The sequence below is a fragment of the Bubalus bubalis genome, chromosome 1 (genome assembly GCF_019923935.1).
Source record: "Bubalus bubalis isolate 160015118507 breed Murrah chromosome 1, NDDB_SH_1, whole genome shotgun sequence".
In the NCBI taxonomy this organism is placed as follows: domain Eukaryota; kingdom Metazoa; phylum Chordata; class Mammalia; order Artiodactyla; family Bovidae; genus Bubalus; species Bubalus bubalis.
In genome coordinates this window covers 111,169,936-111,195,853 of record NC_059157.1, presented here as the reverse complement: position 1 = coordinate 111,195,853, position 25,918 = coordinate 111,169,936, and the positions used below count along the sequence as shown (strand labels likewise).

Here is a 25,918-nt window from a genome sequence, read left to right as displayed (position 1 = left end):
ACAAACAGAACTTTTATATGCTATTAATGGAAGTAAAATTGGTGTAACCACTTTAGAAAATTCAGTAGTATCTACTGAAGTTTAACATATGCATACCCTGTAACCCCAAAACTCCACTCCCAGAGACATGTAACACAGAGATAAGTTATATTTGTACTAAAAATTGTACAAGATTGGTCATAACAGCTTTACTTATAATACCTCCCCACTGAAAACCACCTAAATATTCAGCAATAATAAACTGCATAGAGATATATTTGTATAATGGAGTATTACACATCAATAAATATCAGCAACATAGATGAATATTATATATATTGAAAAAAATAAGCAAAAAATAAAATGTAAATATTGAATGATTTCATCTGATAGTCCAAAACCCAGAAAACTAATTTATGATGATAAAAGTCAGAATAGTAGGTACCTTTGTCGGTGTTAGTGGCTGAGAGGGGCAAAACAGTGGTATCTAGTAACATTCCATATCTTTTGATATGGGTACGTTTATATGGAGTATTCATTTGTAAAAACTAGTCTACCTGAACTCTTAAGAATTATGCACTTTGAGGTTTATATATTATACCTCAGTTAAAAAAAAGTTTATCCCAAAAGAGGTAAGGCCAAGAAATACAAAAAGAAATTACAAATAAAAGCAAGAGTTGTGGTATTAATAGCAAAAAGGTGATATCAGGTGGACACAATATAATATGAACAATGGTGATTAACATAAAGGATGCATATATCTTTGAATATTTCCAAATGAATATAAAGAATAAAAAATAGAAGATACAAGAACAAATAGAAATACATTATTAATACAATACTTTAATTTGCCTTTTTCCCATCTTTGACAAACCAAGTAATCAAAATGTAGGTAAGGACATGAACGACATAATAAGGTAATACTTTCAGCTGCCTAATGCCACACACTTACATTAAATAACTGTTGGGTCAAAGAAATAAAAACAAATTGTTTACTATATATAAAATACTCAACGCAATCTTATATATCAAAAGGTATTATATGTTTAATGCAGAGTTCAAAGAGAAATTTAGCCCTGTTATATCAATATGTAAGAAATAATAAATATAAATGAATTAAGCATCTACCACAAAAAGGTGACAGGGAAAAATGAAGGAAAACAGAGGAGGGTACTAATAATGATAAAAGCAGAAATCAGTAAGGTAGAAAAACAACAAGTAGTAAAACCACTGTTTCTGTTTAAATAAACAGAAGATAGATCAGCTACTTGGTAGCCTAATTAAAGAAAGGCTCTCAATCTTTGCATAAGTTCATCGTACATTTCAGAGAAAGTATAAATATGCAAATAAGTAACGATGGGTAAATGATTGACAGGGGAATTCTAAAATGTTAAAAAAAAAAGTAGATAATGTATAGTATTTAAATTGCTGGGCATAAAGAAAGAAGTTCTTAAAGGAAAAGATCAATGTCTGATTATTAAAAAAAAAAAAAAAAAAAAAACTACAGTAAAACATACCATAAGCCAAGTTAAAAGTTAAATTGAAAAATATTTGGGTCTCATGTCACAGAGAAAATTTTAACTTATGAAGAAGACTAATTATTATGAAAAGAATAAACAACCCTATAGAAAATGAGCAAAGTATATGAATGATAATTTACAAAATATTTAAAGAGCTCTTAAATATATGAAAAGGTATTCAATATCACTTACAATATGTGAGAGGTAAATTGAAACTGCATTGACATATCTCTTTTACTAAACAGACTTGCAAAAATTTAAAAATTTGATAACAAGTATTTTCATGTTATTGCTGGAAGGAATGAAAAGTTACAAACCCCAAAGAGAGCAACTGGAGATTAAACGAGTATATGCTCTTTGACCCAGCAAGTTCAATTTTAGGAATTCATCCACTTGGTATACCTGTACAACATTTAGTTACTGCAGCAGTTTGACACAGCAACAGACTGGTACTGAACTAAGGATACTTTAACTGGTGAAGTGATTAAATGAATTATAGTACACACATGTTACTCAATATCATATAATGTAAATAAGAATAAGAAAATAATGAAATGGAAAGCAAGATACACTGTAAAGTGAAACAAGCAAAGTATGGTGAAATGCGTACGATACACTGTTTTTGTATAAGACAGAAAGCAAAAGCCTACTTCTTTTTGTTTACAAACACAAACTGTCTAGAAGGATAAACAAACTAATAATAATGTTTATTTTTTCAAGAGGATGGAAACAATGCATGGAGAAAGATGAAAGGGACAGTTTTTTATTCCATTTTTGATGTTGAAACCTAATACATGTATTACTTTCAAATTCAGATTATGGATGAGAATTTTAAGTGAGGTTAAATTATCTAAATTTGATACAGGATGTTGAATTATATTTTAATTGAAGATTTGTGATGCAGGAATATATCAGAGTAATATTTTAAGAAGATTAATTTTGTACCATGATATGCAAATGAATTCTAAGAGGGAGACATGGAAAACAGAGACACCTGTTAGAATATCTTTGTGATATCATAGGTATAATAAATACCTAGATTAGGATGGTACCAATGGAAAGAAAGGGTAAATGTATGAGGCTATGCTTAAAATGAAAGCAGTACATTAAGGATTAAATGGCTATGATTAAAACAGAAATTTACACAGGACACGACTAGATTCTACTCAATCTACATTCCTAAAGAATAAACAACTAGCAACTCTTAAGGGAGTAAATTGAAGAAATGTCACAATTCCAGCTGAATTTCTAAAGGTGAAAATTCACTGCTTTATAAAGAGATTACTGTTTACAAATTTGCATGAAGTTTAAAATAATTTTTTAAATAAAAATGAATTATAATATTTGGGTACCCTATGAAAACAGACCTACAGTTCAATGTCAAAGATATACCTAACTTTTTGGTGCTTAAGGATTTATATAATACTAAAATCAGGTAAATATAAATTTTTTTAAAAAGCAAATCATAATGATTACCACCACCAATTTCTACCTGTTTAAATTTTTTTCACATACTTTAAAAACTTACTCCTTAATTTTGCAAATGTTGCAAAAACTTACTCTTAATAACCTTTATACTCATGTTTTTAATATAGTGGGCTCACACTTTGTTTTACTCCCAACATATATTATAATTTTTTTTGCCAACAAGTACATATGTTTCAAAATTATGATCCAGAGGGCTGGTTTCTTATGTTCCTCTGCCTATAGTGTGTATTTCCCACTAATTAAGCTCTAGCTGTAAGACAATTTCTACATAATATAATCAATTTTTACTTAACATTACTAATATATCTATAGAATAACCTTCCTTTAAAATGTCTTTAAAAGTATTGCACTCATACCTTTGATCTTAATTTTTTGGGAAGCCATAAATATTTTAAGACATTTATATTTTATTTTGGAATCAAATTTGCTTATGGTTGAATTTCAGAAATGAAATTATACCTAATTGCCAAAATTATGAATTTCCCAAGAATTATGAAGATAAGGCAGTGGATTACTACAATGAGTTACCAGAAGCCTGAAAATTACCACTCATGTTTACCTGAAGTAGGAGACTTGCAGCGCTCAAGTTCCTGGGGAACTGGACTGTCATTCAACTCAGTTAAGCCTGAAAATGAAATGAAAAAACATGAGGAATTTTCTAATGTTTCATGGATAATTATTACTTCCTATAAGTTTTAAAATAAAGCTTTGTTTTTCCCCTGTGAGAACTTTTCTATGCTCATATTATGACAATTATTTTGAAAAATTTTAACAATGATACAAGAGAAGCAATAACTGACATATTTAGGGTAATTGAATATAATGGTAGAAAAATACAAGATCCCTTTTCTTATTTTTTATATCAAATAATATTTTAGTAAATGAGCTAGTTTCATCTGAAAATAGACCAAGAATAACATGAATTAGAACTTCTTTTAAAAAAAGATCTAATCAAATCTCCCATTTCCAAGGGAAATGGTACTGGCTTTTTAAAAGACCTTTAAGGAGATGTTACAAATTTTAAATATTATACTTATTTATAAAAGTTAAGTAAATACTAAGTGATGTGTTCAATGGTATCAAATTTCTTCTTATAATAAGCACTCTATTTTCCTCATTTCTAATATTCCTTTATTCTAATGTCACTTTCCTGAAAAACACAAGGACAGGCACAATGGATTAACAAACATTTTGTAATTCCCACTATCTGCCAGTCTACATTCCTATGGCATTTATAAAATATCCTTATTATTTTCCTATCCTAGTTGGAGAGTTTCACTTTTTTTTCTTTGTAAATAGAGTTTCTACTTTAATGTAAATCCCCATACCTAGGGGTACTTAAAAGCTATTGTCAATACCGAAATGATCTTTATTCATATTCCTTTCCTACCATCCTCTTCTTTATGTAATTTATACCAATAAACTTGCTGTAGATTAAAAAGTTCATAGCATTTTAGAAATGTCCACTGTGACACTTAAGCCCAGCCATTATGTTTATAAAAAAGAAATTGTAAGTTTGGCAAATTTATTTACTTAAGGTTACAGAAATGAGTAGTGCCAACTTCAACAGAATTCTTTATATATTTTGCTTAAGAGTCTTTCATCAGAAGTAATTGTGAGTATTTTCTTCCATTTGTGACTTATCATTCCATTTTCTTTAAGGCAATAAAATGTCTTTTGATGAGCACAAGATTAATTTACCTTAAGGACAATTTGTTTTTTTATTTTGAATTTTTTTGATTCCTGTATAAGTAATCATTGCCTATCCCATGGTAATAAAGATATTATTCTTTGTTTTCTCAAGAAACTTTCATTTTCAGGACTACAATTCTTCTCAAGTTAATTCTGACTATGGTGTGAGATACGGAGTAAGGTCCATTTTTCCCCCTATTTGCCCAGTTGTTTCATCATTATTTGTTAAAAAGATTTTCCTTTCCTAATTGATTTGTATTAGCGCCTTAGTCAAAAATAAATTGACCACGTATGCATGGGTCAATTTCTTGATTCTCTCTTCTACAATCATTGGTCTATTTGTCTTTTTTTTTTTTTTTGACTACCACAATATCTAATTAATGTAGGTTTACAGTACATCTTGTAATCAGGAAGTGAAATCTTTCAACTCTGTTCTTTTCAAAATGTTTTCGTTATTCTAGATTCTTTGAATTTCTAACATACATTTTTAGAATTTGCCAATTTGTATAAAAAGATATGTTGTATTGTTGTGCTTAGTCACTCAGTCGAGTCCAACTCTTGCAACCTCACAGACTGTAGCCTGCCAGGCTCCTCTGAACAAGGGATTCTCCAGGCAAGAATACTGGAGTGGGTTGCCATTTCCTTCTCCAGGGTATCTTCCCAACACAGGAATTGAACCTGGGTTTCCTGCATTGCAGGCAGACTCTTTACCAACTAAGTATGCTAGATTATTCGTGAATTCTGATAAATTTATAGATAAATTTGGTAGAATAAGCATCTTAAAAATATTGAGTTTTCCAGCCCATAAACATGGTACCTCCATCCAAATAATGTTTAAGCATTTCCTTTCTGTAGATTTGAGTACAGAGGTCTTAAACATGGCATTTTTCAAGTCTTCTATTTAGTTTTTGACCTTCTGCCTAGTTCTTGTATTATATTTAAAAGTAGAGTATTTTGATCATTTTGATATTTGGCAAAACTAATACAATTTTGTAAAGTTAACACATGTATACCTGTGGTGGATTCATTTTGATATTTGGCAAAACTAATACAATTATGTAAAGTTTAAAAATAAAATTAAATAAAAAAAATAAAAAACATTAAAAAAAAATAAAATTAAATTAAAGAAAAAGAAAATAAAAAATAATTTTGTAAATTGTATTTTAAAAGAAAAAAAAAATAAAAGTAGAGTATTAAAATATCCAGTAATTGTTGAATTGTCTGTTTCTCCCTTTGAGTCTGTCAGATATTGCTTCAAATACTTTGTAACTGTTGTTAGGTATCTGAAGTGAAGTGAAGTGAAAGTCGCTCAGTTGTGTCTGACTCTGTGACCCCATGGACTGTATAGTCCATGGAATTCTCCAGGCCAGAATACTGGAGTGGGTAGCCTTTCCCTTCTTCAGGGGATCTTCCCAACCCAGGGAATGAACGCAGGTCTCCTGCATTGCAGGCAAATTCTTTACCAGCTGAGCCACAAGGGAAGCCCATGAATACTGGAGTGGGTAGCCCAACCCAGGAATAGAACTGGCCTCTCCTGCATTGCAGGTGGATTGTTTACCAACTTAGCTGTTAGGGAAGCTAGTTGTTAGGTTTGTTACATCTTCTTGATATACTGACCATTTTTATCACTTTAAAGTGATATTTAATGTTTACATTTAATGTACATTTAAATGTACCTCTTTAATAAAAATTTTTTATTCAAAATCTTTTTGTCTGATATTAGTATAGCTATTCCAGTTGTTGTTTTTTTTTTTAATGTTTGCTGTTTGTGTGATATTTTTCTATCCTTTTACTTTTCCCATTTGTATCTTTTGGTGTCACCTTCAGACAGCATGGAATTGGATCTTGATTTATTTAAAAATTCAGCTCAACAATCTGTCTTTTGATTGTTTTTTTTTTTTATTATTATCTATCCACATTAAATGTTATTTTAGTGATACAGGGTTACATGTGTCATTTTAGGTTTCCTGCATAACTCATGTATTTCTATTCTTCTAATTCTTCCTTATTGATGTGTTGTACTTAAGTAAATATTTAAGTGATATTTAGATAGTAAAGTGATAAATTTTACCCTATATTTTTGGAGCTCTTAGTGGTTATTCTGAGACTTAACATATACATCTTGTAAGCATCTACTTCTAATGTATACTAAATTCCAGTAGATATAGAAACGTTATTCTTGTAGCACCATTTCTTCTTCCTCTGTTATATGCTATTACTGGTATACATATTATATCCATATGTATTACAAACCCCAACAACATATTGCTATAATTATTGCTTTATATAATTTTATTTTTATAAAAGTCAAGAGAACAAACATATATTTATAAGTTTATATATTAACCTTCTGATTTACCATTCTGGCTTCATTTGTTCTGGTAGAGCCATCATCTACTTACTCAGATATCAATACAACTTTTATCCCACCACCTTCTTTGTGTTATTGGAAAACATATTACATTTCTATATATTATTGGCCTACCAATAGAATTTTATACATATAGTTTCAGAAATTGCTTTTTAAATCAGTTAAGAGAAGAAATACACATTTATTAGTTTATAACTACCATAACAGTGTTGTTTCTTTGTCTAGATTCAAATTACCATTTGCGTCACTTTCTTTCAGCCTGAAGATCTCCCTCAGTAATTCTTTGAGGATGGCTTTGCTAGAAGAAAAGTGGCTCAGAGGTTAAGGTGTCTGCCTGGAATGCGGGAGATCTGGGTTTGATCCCTGGGTCGGGAAGATCCCCTCGAGAAGGAAATGGCAACCCACTCCAGTACTCTTGCCTGGAGAATCCCATGGAGGGAGGAGCCTGGTAGACTACAGCCCCTGTCCATGGGGTTGCAAAGAGTCAGACATGACTGAGCGACTTCACTTTCTTTGCTAGAAGAAAATTCTGTTTTTGTTTATCTGGGAATACCTTTTTTTTTTTTTTTTAATAATAATAAAATAAGCAATAATCTTGTAAAGCAGCCAAAATACAAATAATATAGCTAATAGCATTAGTGTAATTATAAGTAAATATTTCGGCCATAAGCCTTTCTGGGAATATCTTTATTTAACCTACATTTTTGAATGTGGTTTTGCTGGTGATAAGAATCTTTATATTTTTCTTTTCCTTTTAGCACTTTGAAAATGTCACCCTAAAGTCTTCTGGCTTCCCGTGTCTGTCCTATTTTTTGAGTCATATGTAATAAGTCATTTTTCTGTTACTTTTAACATTTTCTAGTTTTCCAGCATTTTTACTATGATGTGCATCAGTGTGGTATCTTTGCTTTTATCCTACCTGGACTTCTTCAAATTCTGGAAGTTTTCATGTTCTTTTTCTCTCTTTCCTTATTCTACTACTTTATTATGGACATATTGGTGCATTTAAGTGTCCCATACTTCTCTAAAGTTTGTTAATTTTCTGCATTTTTCTCTGTTCTTAAGAATGTGTAATTTCTATCAACCTACCTTCCAATTTGCTGATTCTTATTTCTGCTAGTTCAATCTACTATTGAGTTCCTCTACTGAATTTTTCTCTTCATTTATTATACTTTGCAACACTAGAATTTCCATTTGGTTCTTTTTCTAGAACCCTATCACCTATTTCATCTCCTCTTGCTCACTCCTCTGACAACCACCAATATGTTCTCTGTATATATCAGCTTATTTTTTTTGCAGTTTTTGTTTGTTTTTAGGTTCCATATATATGTAATATACAGTATTTGTCTTTCTCTGTTTGACATAATTCACTTAGCATATTGGCCTCAAGAGCCACTCATGTTTTCACAAAGGCAAGATTTCTTTTTTTATGGCTGAATTAATATTCCATTGCATATTGTCTTTATCCATTCATCATCGATGATCACTTAAGTTGTTTCTGTATCTTAGCTATTTTAAATAATGCTGCAATAAGCATGAGGGTGCATGTATCTTTTTCAGTGTTTTCATTTTCTTTGGATACATACTCAGAAGTGGAATTGCTAGATCATATAGTAGTTCCATTTCTAATTTTTTGATAAACTACCATACTATTTATCACAGTGCTTGAACCAATTTCTTTCCCACCGACAGTGCAAAAGTTCCCTTTTATCCATGTCCTTGTCAACATTCGTTATTTCCTGTATTTTTTATAATAGCCACTCTAAGAGGTCCGAGGTAATTCCTCATTGTAATTTTAATTTGCATTTCCCTGATGATGCACCTTTTCTTTTTTAAAATTTATTGAAGTATACTTCAATTTTAAATTTTGTGTGTTAGTTTCACAGCGAAGTGATTAGTTACATAGCAAAATGATTTGTTTGTACATCCATATTAATTCTTTTTTCAGATTCTTTTCTCATACAGGTTATCACAGAATATTTAGTAGAGTTGCCTGTGCTATACAGTAGATCCTTCTACATTATCTATTTTGTATATTGTAGTATGTGTATGCTAATTTCAAGGTCCTGATTTATCTCACCCACTCCCATACACATTCATTTCCCCTTTGGTAACCATAAATTTGTTTTTAATAAGTCTGTTTCTGATTTGTAAATAAGTTCATTTATATAACATTATTGATTCCACATATGAGTAATATATGTTATTTATCTTTATCTGACTTACTTCACTTAGTATGATAATCTCTAGGTCCATCCATGTTGCTGCAATTTCGTTCTTCTTTATGGTTAAGGGCTTGCCTTATGGCTCAGCTGGTAAAGAATCCACCTGCAATGCCGGAGACCTGAGTTCGATTCCTGGGTTGGGAAGATCTCCTGGAGAAGGGAAAGGCTACCCACTCCAGTATTCTGGCCTGGAGAATTCCATGTATAGTTCCATGGGGTTGCAAACAGTTAGACACGACTGAGCGACTTTCACTTCACTTTATGACTGAGTAACATTCCATTGTATATATGTACCACATCTTCTTTATGTATTTATCTGTCGATGGACACTTACATTGCTTTCATGTCTTGGCTATTGTAAACAGTGCTGCTATGAACACTGGGGTGCATGTATCTTTATCTTTTCTAATAATGGTTTTCCAGGATATATGCCCAGAAGTGGGATTGCTAGATCTTATAATAGTTCTATTTTTAGTTTTTGAAGGAACTTTCATACTGTTCTCTGTAGTAGCTGTATCAGTATGCACTCCCATCAACAGTGTAGGAGGATTCTTTTTCTCCACACCCTCTTCAGCATTTATTGTTTGTAGATATTTGATGATGGCCATTCTGACTAATGTTAAGGTAATACTTCATTGTGGTTTTGATGTGCATTTCTCTGATTATTAGTGATGTTGAGCATCGTTTCATGTGCTTTTTAGCCATCTGTGTGTCTTCTCTGGAGAAATGTCTATTTAGATCTTTTGCCAGTTTTAATATTTTTAAAAAAATTATTTATTTACTTGCTTTTTGCCTGTACTCAGCCTTTGTTGCTGCATGAGGGCCTTCTCTAATTGTGGTGAGTGGGGTCTACTCTTCATTACAGAATGCAGGCTTCTGATCATGGTGGCTTCTCTTGCTGAGTGAGGAGCATGGGCTCTCGGGCACACAGCCTTCAGTAGTTGTGGCCCACAGACTTAGTTGCCTCATGGCATGTGGGACGTTCCCTGACCAGGGACTGAACCCATGTCTGCTGCATTGGCAGGTGGATTCTTAACCACTGGACCACCAGGGAAGCCCCCTGCCCATTTTTTGATTGTTTTAATATTGAGATTCATGGGCTGTTTGTATACTTTGAAGATAAATCCCTTGTTGGTTTCTTTGCAGATATATTCTCCCATTCTGAGGGATATCTTTTTGTTTCACTTATAGTTTGCTGTGCAAAAGCTTTTAAGATTAATTAGGTCTCATTTGTTTATTTTTGTTTTTTCATTATTCTAAGAGGTGAATTGAAAAAGATCTGGCTGTGATTTTTGTCAAGGAGTGATCGTCCTATGTTTTCCTGAAAGACTTTTATAGTATCGGCCTTACATTTAGGTCTTTAATCCATTTTGAGTTTTTGTGTATGGTATTGTTGTTTAGTCACTAAATCATGTCCAACTCTTTTGCAACCCCATGGATTGTAGCCTGCCAGGCTCCTCCATCCATGGGATTTCCCAGGCAAGAATATTGAAGTGGGTTGCCATTTCCTCCTTCAGGGGATCTTCCTGACCCACGTCTCCTTCATTGGCAGGTGAATTCTTTACCACTGAACCCACCAGGAAAGCCCATATGGTGTTAGGGAGTGTTCTAATTTTATTCATTTACATGTAGCTGTCCAGTTTTCCCAGCAGCACTTACTGAAGAAACGACCTTTTCTCCATTGTATATTCTTGCTTCCTTTGTCATAGATTAGTGACCAGGGGTATATGGTTTATCTCTTGTCTTTCTATCCTGTTCCATTAATCTATATTTCCTGTTTTGTGCCAGTACCATACTGCTTTGATTACTGAAGATTTGTAGTATGGTCTGAAGTCAGGGAGCCTGATTCTTCCAACTCCATTTTTTTACCTAAAATTCCTTTGGCTATCCATGGTCTTTTGTTTTTCCACACAAATTGTAAACTTTTTTTGTTCTAGTTCTTCAAAAACAGGCATTAGTAATTTGATAGGGATTGCACTGAATCTGTAGTATAGTCATTTTGACAGTATTTATTCTTTCAATCAAAGAACATTTGTGTTGTCTTTACTTTCTTTACAGGTTTAAGAGTACAAGTCTTTTGCTTCCTTAGGTAAATTTATTCCTGGTTATTTTATTCCTTTTTGGTGAGATGGTAAATGGGATTATTTTCTTAATTTTTCTTTCTGATGTCTCATTGTAACTGAATGCAAGTGATTTCTGTGTATTAATTTTGATCTTGCAACCAAATTTATTTACCACATTCATTTATGAGATCTAGTAGTTTTCTGGTAGCATCTTTAGGATTTTTATATGTATAGTATCAAGTCACCTGCAAACAGTGACAGTTTCACTTCTTTTTTCCAATTTGGATTCCTTTTATTTTTTCTCTGATTGTTGTTGCTAGGACTTCTAAAACTATGCTGAATAAAAATGACAGTGGACATTCTTGCCTGATTCCTGATCTTAGAGGGAATGCTTTCAGCTTTTCACCACTGAGTATGATGTTATCTGCAGGTCAGTGATGGCCTTTATTGTGTTGAGGTATGTTCCCTCTATCCCCATTCTCTGGAGACTTTTTATCTTAAACGGGTATTGAATTTTATCAAAAGCTTTTTCTGCATCTATTGAGATGATCATATGGTTTTTATTCTTCAATTTGTTAATATGGTATAACACTGATTTATTTTTGGATACTGAAACAGCCTTGCATCCCTGTGATAAACCCCACTGGATCATGGTGTATGATTCTTTTAACATATTGTTGGATTCAGTTTGCTAGTATTTAGTGGAGGATTTTGCATCTGTGTTCATCAGTGTTATTGGCGTCTAATATTCTTTTTTGGTGGTATCTTAGTCTGGTTTTGGTATGAGGGTGATAGTGGCCTCATCATAAAAAGAGGTTGGGAGTGTTCCTTCCTCTGTAATTTTTTGGGAAGAATTTCAAAAGAATAGGCATTTCCTTTTTTTGATGTAATCCCACTTGTTTATTTTTTATTACATTTTCTTTGGTTTGGGGGTGAAATCCAAAAAAAAAAAAAATCACTGCCAATACCCATGTCACAGAATTTACCACTTACGTTTTCTTGCAGGAGTTTTATGGTTTCAGATCTTACATTTAAGTCTTTTATCCATTTTGAGTTAATTATTATGTATGGTCTAAGATCCATTTGCTATGTTATGTAACTTCCATGTCTTATTGGTATTATCTATTTGATGGGGCATTATCATCATAGTTTCCCTTCCTTCTGTAGTTCTTTAAACATATTTTTAAAAGTTGCTGTGAGGTCTTTGTTAAATTCAACATCTGGGCCCTCTCAGAGGCAATGTCTGTTTCCTTGCTTTTTCCTGTGAATAGGTAACACTTGCCTATTTCTTTGCAAGTCTCATATAATATTTTGTTAGCTGGACATTTTAGGCAATATAGCAATTCTGGGTGCTGATTACTGATTTCACTCCCCATTTCTGGATTTTATTGTTATTTGCTTATTTGTTTAGTAATCTGGCTAGACTATTTTAGCAAAATTTACTTTCCTTACCTTGTGAAGGCTTTGATATTGTCCTCAGAAGGTTCAGCCTTCAGTGTACATAGTCACTCTGAGACAGCAGTGGTTTTTTCCAGCAGGGCTCTCTTTGATGCTTTCCCTGGACTCTCTGGAAGGCTGTCTGTCTTTGTTGATATCACTTCTAGCTATTAGGTATCACAATTAGAGCCAAGTGATTACTCTGCTATTTTAGAGAACACCCTGGCCCATATATTATTCCAACATTAAATTTGGACAAGGGTCATATTTGAAGCCATTCTTGGAGGTTTATTCAAACCTCAGGAGAAGTTGTCTTAGCTATCTCTTTTCTAGGTTCTCTCCAGTGAACCAGCTGACTATGTTCTAGCTGGTTACTCTTAATTAAGAGGAACTACCTACCTCTTATTTTATTTCTATCAAATACTTCATCAGTTTTGAGGGCATTTTTATGCTTGAATTTCTCAAATTGTTTTAAATTAAGCTAGTTTGTTTGGAGAGAGCATCAGAATTCACAGTTCTGATAGACTATCTCATCCCTTGAGCAAAACCTCTAAGTCACTAGGCTGGGGTAGAGGTGGTAACCTCTGATTTTCTGTTTGACTTTTTTTTGGCATGAAACTTCTGCCTTATGAGCATGCTGGTGTGAGAACAGTCAGAACCTCAGCATTTTTGACTTGCCATACCTGGAGTAGAACTTCTGTCCTATTAGTTTGGGACTGGCAGGGGAAGGGAGCCTCTGACCTCTTGACCACACTCAGCAGGAATTTGGACTTTTCAACTTTGAGTTAGAGAGAGCAGGAAATGCTGGCAACTTGAAGGCAGGAGAGGTACAGTGCAAGTTGTGCCTCAGGTCTACAAACTCTCACTTTTTAAACCAAGTTTCAGTATAGTTTCTTGAATCAATGCTTTTTCATTTTCTGCGTCCTCTTAGGACAATTACCAGAGACTGATTGGTTTTTAAAAACAGGTTTTACCAGTTATGCTTTCTCTCTGTAGAATGTATCCCTGGTGCTTCTCAGGTTGGTATCTGAAAAATCAATCCTGTATAGGGTAGTTTTCTTTGCTGTGAATATTTAACTTTGAATAGAAAAAAATGTTAACATGAGTCTATTTATATTTTCCAATGTGTTTGTCACTTTTAAAAATTTGTCACTTTTTATAATTTTTTTCCTTTCAAGAAATCTCTTAATTTCATCTACATTTGGTTATTTATGCTTTTCTTCTTTCTTGATCAGTCTTACTAGGGTTTTATAGATCATAGTAATTTTTTTTTTTAAGAATTATCTTGTGGTATTATTGATCTACTCTATCTTTTGCCCTCTATTTCACTGATTTCATTTCACTATTTCACTGATTTAATTTCTTTCCTTTGTTTACTTTGGGTTACACTATTCTTTTTCAGTATTTTAACTAAGAAGTTTTTTTAGATTATTGATTTGAGATCCTTTTTTCTAATTTAAGCTTCTAGTGTTCTAAACTTTCCATTAGGTACTACTTTAGTAACATCTCAGTATCAAAAATTTTGGTATTTTGTGTTTATACTTTCACTAAGTTAAAAAATAATTTAAAAAATTCCCTTATGATTTCTTCAAGACATGAGCTATTCTTAATTTTGAAATATTTGGAGATTTTAAGACATATTTCTGCTATTGATTTCTAATTTCTTTTATGATTAGAGAACACACTGTGCTTGATGTTAATTATTGTTTCATGACAGTCCATATTTGTGAATGTTCCAGGTTACAAAAAAAAAGTGTATTTTCATTAATATGATGCAGGTGTCTATTTATGTCAGGTCAGTTTGGTTAAGAGAGTTGCTTAAGTTTTTTACAGGCTTACAAATTTTTTATCCTTTGTCAGACTGCTCAAGTGAAGTGCTAATCATCCGGATTCTAGAGAGTACTGAGCTGAGCTGTGGCTGGCCTAAGCTTTAATTAGATTCAGTTTCCCTTCAAAATCTTTGCTCCTCAATCCAACCCTCAAACTTCCCTATTCACTTTTTTAACGGGCTGATTCCTAATATTCCCAGTATTTGTGGAGAAAGAGGGTTGAGATGCAGTTTCAGATAGTTTAATTCAGCTTGGGTCAGATTCTATAATAACCCCTGAATGCAAGCACTTCCAGACTGCATGCCAGTAGAGCACTCCTTCCCCAAGTCGTAACAACCAAAAATGTTTCCAGACATTGCCAAATGTCCCCTGGGGGACAAAATCATACTGAGTTGAGAACCACTGCTCTAAATTATATTAGCTGTTTTATTTGTTTGACTTACACAAGATGACTGTTAAACTCTAGAAAACGCACATCTAAGTAAGTAATATCTCTCTTATTTTTTATTCTTTGTTCATAGAATTCAAAGATGGAACCTTATATTTTACCTACTAATTACAGACCAGTGTGCTTTTCCATACAGTCTGGAGTAAGAAAATACTCTGTAAAACTGATTTCAAAAATAAAGGACACCCATTAAAATACAGAGCTGAAAAACAGAGATGCAAAAATCACTTGTTTAATTTCTCAACCAAATCATACATTTTGTAATTTGTTATGATTACAAATTATACCCTCTGATTCTGTAGCTTTTTCCTTTTATGTACCTATTACAATAGAGAAAGCTTCCTCTTGGATACTAATTTTTGTACATATGCTCTGATATCCTCCCCTCTCACTTTTCTGAGGGATTTTACTTCTTCTTCTTCCCTTTGTCCCTTATCATCAATCTCTCTTTCTCTGTGGATCATTCAATAGTCACATCAACTTAAAAATATGCTCTTTATCTAAAATGAAAAATATCCTCCTCTTAACACTTTCTTCCTATACAAGTACTGACCTATTTTTGGCACCCCTTCATAACCAAACATCTCGAAAGAGTTATTTACTTGTGCTGTTTCCTCATTGCCACTCCTTAGTCTAAAATAATTGTGGTTTCTATCCCAATACTTTTCCAAAACTACTTTGTAAAGGGTCACTAATAACCTTCACAGCACAACACCCACTAATCACTTTTCTGAACTTAAACCTACTATATCATTTGATGTGGCTGACCACTTCTTGAAATATCCCCCTTTATTATGGTTTTTTCAATAGTCTCCTCATTTCTTATCTTCTCTCTGGCAAGTCTTCTCTGCCAGCTACTCTTCTTCCTTTGGAAATTAAATGTAATTCCTGTTGTCTCTGTTCACAAACCCTCACTTCCCTTCTACTCCCTCCAGAACCACCACTACATACTAAATTTGTATATGTATGTAATTTGATTTGTTTACCTGTCCACTTGTCATCTTCACTTCATAACAGGTTGGGTTGCCATTGCCTTCTCCAATATCAAAATTTAGCAAGTCTAAAACTCAACTCTTTAGTCCCTACCACCATGCCATGCACTAACCCTAGCTTCTTCATCTTTGTAAATAATATCATGATACAGTCCTTGGCTCAAGCCCAGATTTGGGAAATAATCTTTTATTGTACTTTCTGATATCCCAAATTAAATTGCAGTTAGTAGCTCTGTAAGTGTTAATGATTCTTGCACCTGTTTTCCTCCAACAACACTGCTATCACCCTAGTCAAAGTTACCTTCATTTCTTGCCTGGAGTATAATATTGGCCCTCCAACTGGTATATTTGCTTTCATTCTTTTTTGGCCTCACAGGTTTTTTTCATTCAGCAGTGTGGGTAATATTTTTAAGATATAAATCAAAGCCTATCATTTCCTTGCTCAAAATGAAACTGTTTTCTCATAACTGCTTCAGAAATTTGTATGATCTTGTCCCTGTTCATCTAGACATCAAAATATTAACCCACTTTTCCTGTCAATCACTACATCCACAGACTCCTTGACCTTCTTTCTATTTCTAGAAGATAAAGTCCTTAACCACTTTAGAACCTTCTTACAAGCTCTCCACTCTGCCTGGAACATACTGCTCTCTGCCTTTCATGTGACCAGCTCTTTTTTTTTTTTTTAATAACTCTTTGAGGTTTAATCGGCCTGTTTACAAAGTATTTAATTTGATAAATCTTAACAATCAAGATAATAAATGTATCCATCATGTCCAAGAACTTCTTTGTGTCCTTTTATAACCCTCCCTTCCAGCCCCTTCTCTATCCCCAGGCAACTGTGGATCTGCTTTCTGTCACTCTGCATTAGTTTTCATTTCCTAGGATTTTTTTATATAAATGGAATCATACAATACATGCCCTTTTTTATCTGTTTTCTCTTACTCCATGTAATTATTTTGAGGTTCATCCATGGTATAGCACATATCAGTAGTGCATGACTTTTTACTGCTGCATAGTAAACTACTGAACATATATATGAGGTTTGCTTATTCACTGAACTTTCGATGGAGACTTTAGATATTTCAGTTTTTGACTACTAAAGATGTTTGAATCTTCTGGTTGCTGTGAATGTCTTTGTATGGATACATGCTTTCATTTATTGAGGGTAACTATGATAACTACATGTATATAAACTGGCTAGGTCATATTACGTATATGTTTAAATCTTTAAGAACCTGCCAAATGGTTTTATACCATTGTACATTCGCACCAATAGTTTTATATTTCCTTTGCATTCTTGCCAGTTCTTGGTATGATCACTCTTTTTAATTTTAGCCACTATAATGTATTATTATCTTATTGTAGTTTTGATTTTCTTAACAATGAATGTTCAGAATCTTTTATATGCTTATTTTTTAATCACTATTTTCATTTTTGAATTATTTATTCACATCTTTGACTCACATTTTTATTGGGTTGCTTGCTTTCTTATTATTGATTTTTTAGAAAATAATAAATTCTAGATACAAGTCCTTAATCAGATATACACTTTGCAAATATTTTCTCCTAGTATATGATTTAACTTTTCATTCTCAGAAGTGTCTTTTAAAGGGCAAAAATGTTTACTTTTGAAGAAATCTGATTTATATGTATGTTTGTTCCTTTATGAAACATGACATTAGTATATTCTCTAAAACATTTTTGCCTAAGGTCACAAAATTTTCTCCTTTTCCCCTAGATTTATGGTTTTAAGTTTTATATCAAAGCTTATTAACCACTGTAAATCATTAAAATTTAGTACAAAGTATGAATCAAAATAAATTTTTTTTTACGAAAGGATATTCAGTTGTTTAAATACAGTTAATAGAAAAGACTATTCTTTCTCTACGTAACTGCCTTTGCACCTTTGTAGAAAGATCAGCGTTCTGTATATGTGTAGGTGTATCTCGGGAGTCTCTGTTGAGTTCCACTGACATATTTGTCTTTGGATCAATACCAACCTGACAGTAACACTAATTTTATTTATGTTGAAATTTATTTTTTATTGTAGGATAATTGCCTTACATTGTTGTGTTGGTTTCTGCCATACAACAACATGAATCAGCCCTATGTATACATATATCCCCTCTCTCTTGAACCTCCCTCCCACCCCACACCCCATCCCACCCCTCTAGGTCATCAAAAGCATTGGGCTGAGCTCCCTGTGTTACATAGCAACTTCCCACAAACTATTTATTTTACACATGGTAGTGTATACATATATATCATGTAGCATATATCAATGCTACTTTCGCAATCCGTCCCCCTCTCTCCTTCCCCTACTGTAACACTAATTTTTAAAAAAGTCTTGATTAGGTGGTGTTGGTTCTTCAAGATCATTCTTTTTAAAGAATAATATTCTTTGGCTACTCTAAATCCTTTGCATTTCTATATGGGCTTAGAATCAGTTTGTCAATTTCTATTAAAAAGTCTACAGAATATTTATTGGGACTAAACTGAACTACAGATCAATTGGGAAAGAACCGATATCTTAATAATATTGATACATGTAATTCTTCATTTTTTTTAGGTCTTTAACTTCTTTCAGAAATGTTTTCTGGTTTTCAATGCATGAGTCTTTCACATTTGTTGTTTAATTTATGACTAAATGTTACAGGTTGACAGAAATAAAATTGATTTTTTGTATATCAACCTTATATCCTGTACTTTGTTAAATTCACTTATTAGTTCTAGTAGCTTTTTTGTAGACTTTATTAGATTTTCTTCATAGATGATCATGTTGTCTATGAAAAAAGATGATTTAACTTCTTTTCCATTCTGGATAACTTTTATTTTTCTTGCCTGACTATACTGGCTAGAATCCCCAGTACAATGTTAATTAGAAGTGGCTATGAATTACATTGATATTTTTCTAGTCTGCCTGGTGGTAAAAAATAGATACTATTTCCATTGTTTGAGTGTTGGGTACCATTTCCTTTAGTCCTTTCAGATGGTTCTTGTCCCAGGATAGCTACAGAATATGTATGGTACTTTGTTCAAGGAGGGAACTGTAGATCTCTGGGATCCTCTCCTTATGTGCTGGAGCTGCTTTGGTTTCCCTGGTTTCTCATCCCCATCTTCTCGACATAGGGAGCTGGTTTCCTCTTGGGTTTCCCCCTCGTCCCTCTGCTGCAATCTAGAAACTCTCTCAGGGCAGTAAACAGGTACGGTTATAGAGTTCACTTCTTTTGTTTCTCATCTGCCAGAAATTACTGGTTTTCATTGCCTGATGTTCCATTTCTTGAAAACCACAGTTTCATTCATTATGGCTGTTTATGTTTGTGTGTTTGGGGAAGGATGTTAAACCTTGTCCCTGTTATTCTATCTTGTTCAGAACTGTAAGTTCAAAGCTTTGTCTTATTCATTCTTGTAAGGATTCACTTAAATGCTTCTTCCTCAGATAGGCCTTCACTGACAACACATTCAAAAATCAGCCTCTTTTCCATTTTCTTTCTTTGATAGCATTATCTTTTTTCAACTATAATTGTATGTCTAGAAATTTCTTTGTATGTTTTCTCTTATAAATTGAGGGAAGAGACCATAATTATTTTATTCATTAAATATGTAGTACCAAAAAAATATTTGACACAGATGATACTTAATAAATATTCTTTAAATGAATGGACTTTTCCCATTCATTTGTTCTTTGAGGCATTCCTCTTATTTGTTTTACTCTTCCTTCTTTCCTGACTTTCTCCAGTCATTTTTTAAAAATATTTGACTCTCTTTTCTAATTCTCCTCTATTATCTTCCCCCCTTTTCTCCAGTTTTTCTTTATGCTTCTGATTTGTGTATCCAGGATCTGTTATGACTCCCCATACTCTGAAAAAACTATGCAGTGAAAGAAAGAAAATATCTATACATAGGATTGAAACTTTCCAATGGATTCCCTCATTGCATAACTAGAAACTGATACATAAGCACAGTTTCTGACAATGTTCTACCCTAAGCATACTTTTTACTCCTTTGGTTCAAATGGTATATTAGCAATTTTCAACTAGCAAAATTTGTCATTATCACAAGTAAAAAGTAAAAAGCACTAGGCAATGAGGCAGCTGACTGGATGTTAGCCTTAAATCTTCCATAAATTTGTTGTATTCTGCAAAAGTTATGTAACCTGTGGTGTGGCTTTCATCTTCTATGATGATAATTATAGAAAAATAATGTCTAATATTTATAGAAGTGCTATTATAAACACTAATCTTGAAAAGTTCCAAAAATCTCTAAAGGGTAAGTAGGGATTATGATTTTACTTTATGAGAAAAAAGAAACTCAGAGCAGTTAAATTATTTGCTTAAGATATAAATGTAATGTCTAGTCAGTAAGAAGAAAAGAAAGAACTTGATATAAACCTTCTGACCCTATGTCTCCTGCTTTTTCCAAAGCATTTCATTTCATTTACAAACCATAGTTTCACGGAAGACATGTAGCATCTCTTTATGGCCTTCTAAGGATTTGATTTTTCTTATGTCTTGACACTTTAATTCTTTGTTTAGAAGAAACTATGATTTCTTTTCTAAGTTCCAGTGAATCCAGTAACTACAGAAGCCATGTCTACTCTCATTTATCAAATTTGAAAAGTCTCCTGTTGTTCATGTGAGTGAAAAGCATCACCTGTCAGACTCTATCCCACTACCATCATCATTGACTTACTGAGCTCACAGTTGTGCTGGTGTAAGAGGATAACAAGAAATTTACATATGGTCTTCAGGTTCTCTTTGTGCACTTATAAAGGTAGAGCGTATGCATAAAAACACAAACAAACCTAAGTACCAGTTAAGTGGTTCAGACTCTATTGTGTCCAAGTCTGTACACTGTGGGCATTGTAGACATTTTAAATCAAGGAAATGGTGCAAAGCACTCTGATGGTAGCAGGAAAGGTTTACTAAAGGGAGTGAAATCTAAGGAAAGTTTCCAGAGAGTTTCACTTATAAGTGTAGTAAAAGCCACACACTGACTTAAAAGGAGTGTTTTTATAGGTGTAGTAGAAAATTCATTTGAAGATGTAGATAGGAATTATATTTTAGAGTACCCTGAAGGAAGGTTTAAAATCTTTTTTTTTTTTATTCTGAAGACAACATAAAATTATTGAAATAATCAAGGTAAATGACATTTAAGCTTTATATCATGGTTGATATTATAGACTTCATATAGTTTAACTAACTGCCTGCTTCTTATTCTCAGTATCCAATTTCTTTTACTATAAAAGCATTACATGTTTATTATAGAAATACAATAAAATATATTAAAAGAAATTTATAAAATTTACAATCTCATGTTCCAGAAACTTCTTCCGTCTGTATAGATGGATACATTCACATATACACACACACAATAGGCGGATTCCACCATGGGAAGGCTACACTAGGATTCTGAAGTTTGAATATGTATGTTAAACCACCTAGAGACTATTTTTAGGAAAAGTTTTGGCTGGACCCTTTTAGGTGGCAGGGGATGGGTAATGAACAGTATAGCAGAGAGGTCAGCAAATTTTTCATGTGAAGAGCAAGACAGTAAATATTTAAGTCTCATGGGCCAAATGGTTTCTGTTGCAACTACTCAACTCTGCCATTGTAACTTGGAAGCAGCCATAGACAATATGTAAATGAATGAGTTTGGCTGTGTTCCAGTAATACCTAGGGAATAGTTATGAGCAAAAATAAGTCACCTCTGGGCCCCAGAAATTTTAAAGGATTTCAATAGTACTAACATCCTTTAGTTAATGGAACACAAAGTTTTAGATTTTTATAAGTGATGTAATTTTGTTAAATATCTACAAGCTGGTGAGGTGAGGTCTGAAGAAATGCAGAATAAGAGCAACAAACGTGTGTGTATCCATATGTGTATATTTTATACAAACATGATATCATCTTATATGTATTGTTAAGCAAATGTTCTCAAACATAGCATAGATTAACATATTATACACATCTTCTCGTACCAATAAATATTCACCCATAACATCACTAATATCTGCATCTCTAATCATACTCTCACTCTTCATTCTTTCTGCATCATTTTTAAGAATATCTGACTCCACCATTTTCAGATTTGCATTTGCTACCACAGTAAAAGTTACTATTACTGACTTTTATTTACAACCTTAATTTCCCAATTTCAGTGTTTGGTTCCTAAAATAAATAAATAAATGTTTATTTGCATATTCTATTTGAATGAAAAGCATCAGAAATTGGAAATATTTGGCTCCAAGAAATCTAATTATACTGGAAAAAGCGAATATTGTGGCCCTGGTTACAATAATTTTCTAAAATAGCCAAAGGCACAAAGTTTCCAAAATAACCATTCAATTATTATTGATACTAGATTATCAGGTTTATTATTTACAAGGACACCATGACTCTTCCTCCTCAAAACAAAAGACAATGGCTCTTGGACTAAAAACAATGGTATGCATGATTTGAAAGAAACACTGAAACAATGAATATGGGTAAATAGGTATTTGACAATAACTATTTGAAGTGTTTATGTAATTTTTATTAAAATTATCAGGTTGCATTTCCATAACAAAACAAAAATTTGCATGCATGCTGAATGTGTTTTAACAAACACATTACTGAGCACAGGTGTATGGATTTAACTCAAGCATTATGACTTAAAAAAGCTATTTGCCTAAGCTTTATAGAACTTACTCTGATAGGAAGTACGGATCCGTTTCGTTAAATCAGGATAAAAGTTAGACAGGCCACGCATGCAAAAGTTGTCTTTGGAACATGCCAGAACACCAGCATCAGCAGCAGGCAGAAGGGAGAGAGAAAAATAGTCTAAAGTGAAAGGAAGTGATATCATACCAGAATCTAGAACAGCCAAGATGAAGAAATTGCAGCAAGTTTAGGTAATCAAATTAGAAAGGAGATATTAAAAAAATAAATTAATTAGAAAGTAAGAGGTGATAGATGAATGATGAGTATGCTGTAGTAATTTTACTCAATCAAGTCTCTTATAAAAATAAATGGCATTTCTCTTACATGCATTTTACATAGTAAACTTATTTAGCTTATAAATAATTTTATGTTATGTCATAAATATAAAAATGGTTGTCTTTAATTTTCAGTATTAACAAGAAAGCCTAAGGAGTTTAGATTGTTTTTTTTTTTTTAAATAACAAAGTGAGTACTCATTATATAACTAAATACAAGCATAGTTTACTTCATCCCAGTTTTTCCCAATTTTTGAATCATTAAAATTCTGAGTTCCAATCATAATTTTTGAGGCTCAGTAAGTTTAAATTAAATGATAATTGAATTATCTCTTGTCAAAATACACACTTTGTCATTCCACAGTGTATTTCCAGCAAGTAACTTAGAAACTGTCTTAAGATCCACAGCTTTTCTGATTGAATTAGTGTTTCAGCAGACAAACAGTGCTTACTTTCCCCTAATATCTATAGAGTACACAAACTTTCAAAAATCAACTTTCTCTTTCTCAATCATGAGGGAATCTCATGGTATATGCATGCACAATTTCTCTATTCTGCTTTTCTTTCAAAAGCCAGTAGTCGAAGGAGCAGAACCTGTCTAGTTTTATATTTCTAGCACTCCAAAATATTGCTGAAAGGAGTGCTAGAAATATAAAACTAGACAGGTTCTGCTCGTACGACTACTGGCTTTTGAAAGAAAGGCAGAATAGAGAAATTGTGCATGTATGATCCCTAAGAACAAAACCCAGATTCTGAAGGAGAACTTTTGTGCTCCTGAAAAGAGTCTAGACTATAAATTTGGAAAGGGTTGAGGCTTACAAAAGAAAGATTAACAAAGAAAGAATTTCAGTATATCAAGTAATTTTTTATTAGTCCCAAGGGAAACTTCACTTATTATCACTTTCAAATGTTAAATTTGGCACACTTACAATTTAAAAAATAAAACCTACAATCATGTACTTTTTTTTTTTTTTTTTTACTTTATAATAGTCTTCGCTTGGTATATTTAGTAAAAGTATCAATATTCAACTGATTATTTTAAAAATACAGAAAATTTTAGAAACTGTATAATGTAATATGTAATACTGTAGATGCATGTCTAGCTCAACCAGTTAGCTCAACCAGTTTTTTTTTTTACCAACTAAACTATGTCAGTGGACAGAAAATATACAAAATACTGGCAATGTTTACAAAGCCAACTATTTGGGTATTTACTGAAATTTCAGTAAAACATTGCATAACTTGGCATGTCAAAGTTTGATATTACATGTAGAAAGTATTTTGGCTTGTTTAATAACTTTATATATTTTCCTTTATAATTGTCCTGTCAAGAAAAATATCATCTTTCATAGCACTGTAAAATGTTAATTAACATTTACTGCATTTGTGAAAATACCTCCAAGAAAGTCACCATCCAACAAGAAAAAATGACAGCTAAAAAATGGAGCTAATTTAAAAAATTATAATGGGTGAATAACTGTTACATTTTTAAAGCTATAGTATATTAGAAGAAAATTATCCCATTTAACACAACCATCGTAAGTAGTTTTTTTCAACAAAAGAGACTAATTTTCTTAGCATTTTTATATTCAATAGTGTCTTATTTTGTTATTTCTTAGGAATTCAATTTAAGAACACTGAGATGCTTCCTAACATTAATAACAAATTGAAGTTTAAACAACTTCTTTACCCTTTCAGAGTCTTGCTATATTTCTGCCCAATTTTGCTTACATGGCATTATAAATTATGCTGATTTTATACTGCTATGCATTTGAATAGCATCACAGAAGACAAGAAATCTAAAGGAAAGAAAACAGGTGAACTAAATAAGTTCATAATCATCTTGTTTTATCTCCTACCTGCAATAAACTGCTTGTTTTTTCGAGGAGACCGTGGTTGTCGTTGGTATATGTCACTTGATCTATACAGGTCAATGGTCCCCATGCTTAACAGTACAGTCTTCTGTATAAAATCCACCACAGCCAACCCATTGCAGTTCCCAAATGCAACTCTGAGAGAAAAAAAAAAATACAATTACAATGTATCACATCAACCATTATTATTTTGTCTCCGAATTAAAAAAATAAATATGATTATTGGAAAATAATGCTTTAGGATTGGGTAAGTCAGGCAGTGATTGGTAGTCATGAAGGAAATGGCGCCTTTTACATAGGATAGGTTAACCTTGTATAATAGCCAGGACCACTGCAAAAAAAACCAGAAATGACCTGCAATAATGTTTTCCCAGATATTTTCTCATATAAGTAGTGATTACTCAGCCTGTTCTTTAATAACTTGATTTTATGTGATTCTTCTGTAAAAGCAGAAAATCTTTTTGCTATGAAGGGGAAACTAGGTCAAGAAATGTCAGACTTTAATAGCTACAGATACTTAAGTATGCAATTAGATGCCCTTTTCAAATAAAATCATAATTTTGGGGTTCCAAATTAGTTTTCTTCTTAAATAGAGTATATATTTAACATAAAATTTTATATAAAGACTAACTTCATATATCAAAGGTTTTGATACTATGGTAGATATGAAGAGAGACAGAATTTTCATTCATAAAAATTTAATACCATCCTCAATCTTTTGTTATTTTGTCCCATTTATTAAACTACAGAGACTATTTGAATTAATTTCTTAACTAAATCTCCCTTAAAATTAAAACAGATCTTCCAAGCAGATATTTTGATCACCTTAACCACTGTGCTGTGCTGGGTCATGTCTGACTCTTTGCCACCCCATGGACTGTAGCCTGCCAGGCTCCTCTGTTGGCATATACTAAACTCTTTTTTTCTCCATTCACAACAAGACTTCTAGCTGAAAAATCTGTGCTTTTTGCTTCCTAAATTAAATATAAAATAGTTCTATGCATGTTGTTTCCTCACTTTA

The 25,918-nt window shown here is 32.5% G+C and overlaps 1 protein-coding gene across 6 annotated transcripts in view; it reads right to left on the bottom strand.

The window, feature by feature from the left end:
- Positions 1 to 25,918, bottom strand: part of STXBP5L (syntaxin binding protein 5L) — a 447,507-nt gene that overhangs the window by 88,168 nt on the left and 333,421 nt on the right. For 3 of the 6 annotated variants that reach the window (XM_044942371.2, XM_044942374.2, XM_044942384.2), the window contains exons 19-20: positions 24,883 to 25,034; positions 3,547 to 3,612 (exon numbers count right to left, since the gene is read on the bottom strand). In XM_044942371.2, the coding sequence (XP_044798306.2) occupies positions 3,547 to 3,612; positions 24,883 to 25,034 (218 nt within the window). Of the gene's footprint in view, positions 1 to 3,546; positions 3,613 to 22,736; positions 22,869 to 24,882; positions 25,035 to 25,918 lie in introns of all 6 variants that reach the window. The other 3 variants (XM_044942363.2, XM_044942382.2, XM_044942381.2) reach the window with 2 other exon arrangements.